This window comes from Quercus suber, unplaced genomic scaffold (assembly GCF_002906115.3).
Source record: "Quercus suber isolate HL8 unplaced genomic scaffold, Cork oak 2.0 scaffold_73, whole genome shotgun sequence".
NCBI lineage: Eukaryota > Viridiplantae > Streptophyta > Magnoliopsida > Fagales > Fagaceae > Quercus > Quercus suber.
Window position 1 is genome coordinate 1,175,413 of NW_027069538.1, and position 4,137 is coordinate 1,179,549.

Consider the following 4,137-nt stretch of genomic DNA (forward strand, 5'->3'; position numbering starts at 1 on the left):
GGTCTTTTGAGGATATCAAACCAGGTCCTACGAACAAATCAAATGCGAGCAAAGCTAGATTGAAGGATATGGTTCTGATGGGAAGTTTGAATAAAATATCCAAAACAATCAGTGGAGGGAGGTCTAGTGTTTGATTGATGTATTCAATGTAAAGGGAAGGGCATAAGAACTTTGAAGTTGCATTAGAAGTTCTTACAACCAAAAAAAAAAAAGGTCGCAGTAGTAGTTATGGTTAACACAAAAAGTAAATAGGGAGGAAACAATATTAAAAAATATATATATATTTTTTTTTTTGGAGAAAAAATTAATAGGGAGGCCAAAATTGTCTTATTTGAAATATGGAAAGAAAAATAGTACAATTAATCCTTAGGTTTACTCCTATTGTAATTTAGTTCCTAAGCTTTCAGTTATTCCATTTAACTTTCTATGGTTTTGATTATTAAAATGAGATCATTAAGGTTCGGTTTAAATGTATAAATTTTGTATTCTGGGGACAAGTTTTTTGGTATGTGCATGAAAAATAGGTGGGACATGCAATGCAAGTGTGATTGATCCCACACGGGTAGCAGTAAGATTGGGATGGTGAGAAATAATAGGATCCAACAATTAAAGGTGTGAGAAATAATAGGTGCTACTGCTATTAGTTTTTGAGTTTATCTGCAATTGTTACTTTTAATGTTAATTTAGTTTGAGTTGTTACGTCCTTGAGAGTTGAGACTTGGGAGTATCTGAGTCCTTTATTTTAGCTTGAGTCAGTATTTGAGTCCTTAAATTTAGCATTTGAGCAATGTGGGCTTTTAGTGTTCCTGGCTTTTAGCAAGATTGTTTTTCAAAAAATTTTATCAGAAAACTAAAAAATAAGCCCTATTTTTAATAGAATTTTCTATTGACTAAAAATAATTTTTATTTGACCTATTTTTTTATACCACCAAACACGAAAAACACAGAAAATTATTGTTTGCCATCAAGACAAACGGAGTGTTAGTCCAAGTTCAAGAGGTGAGGATTTCCAATTGTAGAGGGTCAAATGTAGCATAGTTGTATTACTATTACCTAATTATTTTTATTAGGAGAACCAAGTTTTACCAAAAAGAAAAAATGGTTTTTTGTCGTTGAAAAAAGGACTTTACTTAAATCCAGCCTTTGCAACAAAAATTGAGGGTTTTGTGGAGGAAAAAAAGTAATACTACTATAAGAGTATCAAAGGAATGGTCAAATTTAGTTTTGAAGTTTGATCGATAGCAACCAAAATAAGCAAATGCTCTCCAAAAGGAATACAAATACTTAGTACCACTTTTTGTGTTTCATTTTATATTCCATTAATCACAAATTTTCATGTATTTAATTTTTTTTTTTCCATTTTAAACTTTGCCTCTAAAAGTATGAATCCAATTAGCATTTGGTTTAAAGAAATGCTACATCTATAACATTTTCTAAATAAATCTTAGGTGGCAATTTTTTATTAGTTCTCATTTAAACTCACCATTGATATCACTTTCTTACTTAACAATTTGTCATCTAGAATTTGTTGTGAAAATGTTGTGGATTAGCATTTCTTTTAAGATTAATCTTTAACATGAAAACATCTCGGCAAGTGGGAATATGGTGTCTTGTGAGTTGAGGTATATATCTGCATCTCTCGCAAACATGCAATCATATTGCCTACTAGCTAGAAGTGCAACTAGCATTATTTATTAGCAAGAATAGTTCTCTCAACCTAAATTTGACATACACAATAACTAGAGTATATAAAGATACTTAAATTTTTGGCTTGGAAATTAAAACAATCTCTACTGATGGTGGCATTCTTAAGTACTAGTATTATTATTTTCATTTTGCTTACTGCCAAATAAAAATATCAACATCAATAGTGTTTCATCCTTAGTTGAATGATTCAACACAAAATCAGTAATTGGAAACTGCATTCTTAACTTAAGTACTAGTATTGTAATTTGCATTTTTCTTACTTCCAAATAAAAATATCAACATCAATAGTGTTTCATCATTAGTTGAGTGATTCAACACAAAATCAGTAATTCAAAACATAACAGTCAACACTTATTTCAGAAACGAATGGTAGTTCTCAAATTCTCCCTATAGAAAATCATGCAGAAACACTTTCACTAGATGCAACAATGTCAACAAGCCACACATGCTACCCAAAATGTCAGGAATCTTCTTTCAATTTAACAAGTCACTCAAATTGCCTGAGTAAAGGATCAGGCAATCTTATTCCCATAACTTTAGGTGGAGGAAGGATCATTTCACATAGTGCCTCAGCTTTGAAGGGTGCTGATAATAAGAAGTTATACAATTTCTTCACCCATTTTTTCTCTGGAAGAGATTGGATGCTCTTGATATGCCCCTGGTTTGAAAGAACAAAAAATATGGCACTTTATATGAGAACAGCTTTGGAGTACATTAAACGTGATTAGATATCTTTTCTTAGCATGTTCAAACACACAAGATTCAGAATGGATTTTTAATTTTTTTTTTTATTATTTAAAAAAAAAAAGGATTATTGAGTTAGAAAAACAGTGAATTTTACATGTTAGCAAAAACATGGTTTAATAGAAGTGTCCAATATAAAATTCAAATTTTCATTTGCTACAATCAGTCATATGAAACCTAGGAGGAAGCTCATAAATTTCACATGGCACAGTCAATTTTAGTACCAAGATTGTGTGGAAAGTAAAAACAAATTTAGGACTACTACTGCATCTAATTTTCTTTTTGTTTATCCTAGTGCAATTGCTAATTCAAAACTCCAAGCAAGGATCTGTACTGTGACATGATTTTATCATTCAACAAAACTAAATTCTCAAAGAAGTGTGCCAGTTGATGAAGCAAAAGCATTATCAGGATATTGATGTTTGTTATAATCTCTGCATGTTTTCAAATCACATAATACAAGATCAAAGGGATGCAAAAAATGAAATTCATGCAATCATAATGCCATTATAATAAATAAATAACATTTAGTTAAGCACAAAGTACCTTTGAATTTTCTCCAGCCACAGCATCCTTGAGTGAAACAAGGCTAGGAGTGTAAGGAATTGCATGGAATTCTGGATAAATGCCACAAACCTGAACTTCCCTGAAACATTTGCTTTTTGCATTGTAGGCACATAGCTGATTAAAATTGCGTAACGCATATATTTCATCGCCCATACCATAGTTGAGAAAATATACAGGTCCTCTTTTCCAGGAAGTATTAGAGATGACAAACTCTTTCATCCAAGACTGCTCGTTACCATATTCCTTCATGACCCAAATATCAACAGAAGAAGAAGTTGGATAGTTCTCACATAAGTAGAGAAAACCTCCTGAAGCACCCAAATGGATGTGTTCAATCTCCCAATTTGGACCCAAGTCTTGAATTGGGGGTCCTGGAAATGGTTGAAACTCTTCCTTCTCAATGTCAAAACTACAAATGAACGTGGAAGTGGAATCAGTAGTATCAATTGGTTGAATCAAACAGTGAAGAGCACCATTCAAGAAAGTACCAAAATATGGTCCAACAAATGAATATGGGGCATCTCCAATGATTCTCCAACTATCTGCACCAAGTGTGTATACCTCAACCCGAGGGGCAGGATTAAAATCGGGACGACGAAATCCCTTATCAAGTGCAAGCTCTGCAATCAACTTGTATTCATTTGTTTTAGGACTGTAACCAAATCCGCGTATTGTTTGCCAGAATCGATCATCCTTAGTTTTGGCACCTGGAAGAGTCATGTACTCCCCTGTAGCTATGTTACAGACACATGTGACCTCTTTTTTGTGACGAACTGCACTCAAGCACAGCAATCCATTGCAGGAAGTGAGTAGTATCATGTTCTGTCCCAGGAGATAAAACTTTTGAGGCAATTTCTTCAATGGGGCAAACAATGAGTGACCACGAGTGTCCCATTCTCCATGCTCAAGCATATAGAATTTACTATAGCAACCAGGATTATATGAAAGAAGAGTCTGGATGACAAGGCTGGCTGTAGGTGCTCTAGCAAGGTGCATTCTGGTGAAATAGGGGTCCGATACAATGTTGTACCAGGTCTTACAAACGTACCTAACTCGAACTAGACTCTTAATTGGTAATCTCAGTAAAATCTCCATGATAACAAGGATTGGGACGTCCAT

The 4,137-nt window shown here is 33.6% G+C and overlaps 1 protein-coding gene across 1 annotated transcript; it reads right to left on the reverse strand.

The window, feature by feature from the left end:
- Positions 1–3,250: 3,250 nt before the first annotated feature.
- Positions 3,251–4,137, reverse strand: LOC136067452 (F-box protein At3g07870-like). Its single transcript, XM_065773353.1, has 2 exons — positions 3,324–4,137; positions 3,251–3,261 (listed from the first exon to the last, which is right to left on the reverse strand). The coding sequence occupies exons 1-2, from the start codon at positions 4,135–4,137 to the stop codon at positions 3,251–3,253; spliced, it is 825 nt and encodes a 274-aa protein (XP_065629425.1).

What these genes read in the sequence shown, in the direction of transcription:
- LOC136067452 (XM_065773353.1), bottom strand. Translation starts at nt 4,137, where the DNA reads ATGGACGTCCCAATCCTTGTTATCATGGAGATTTTACTGAGATTACCA.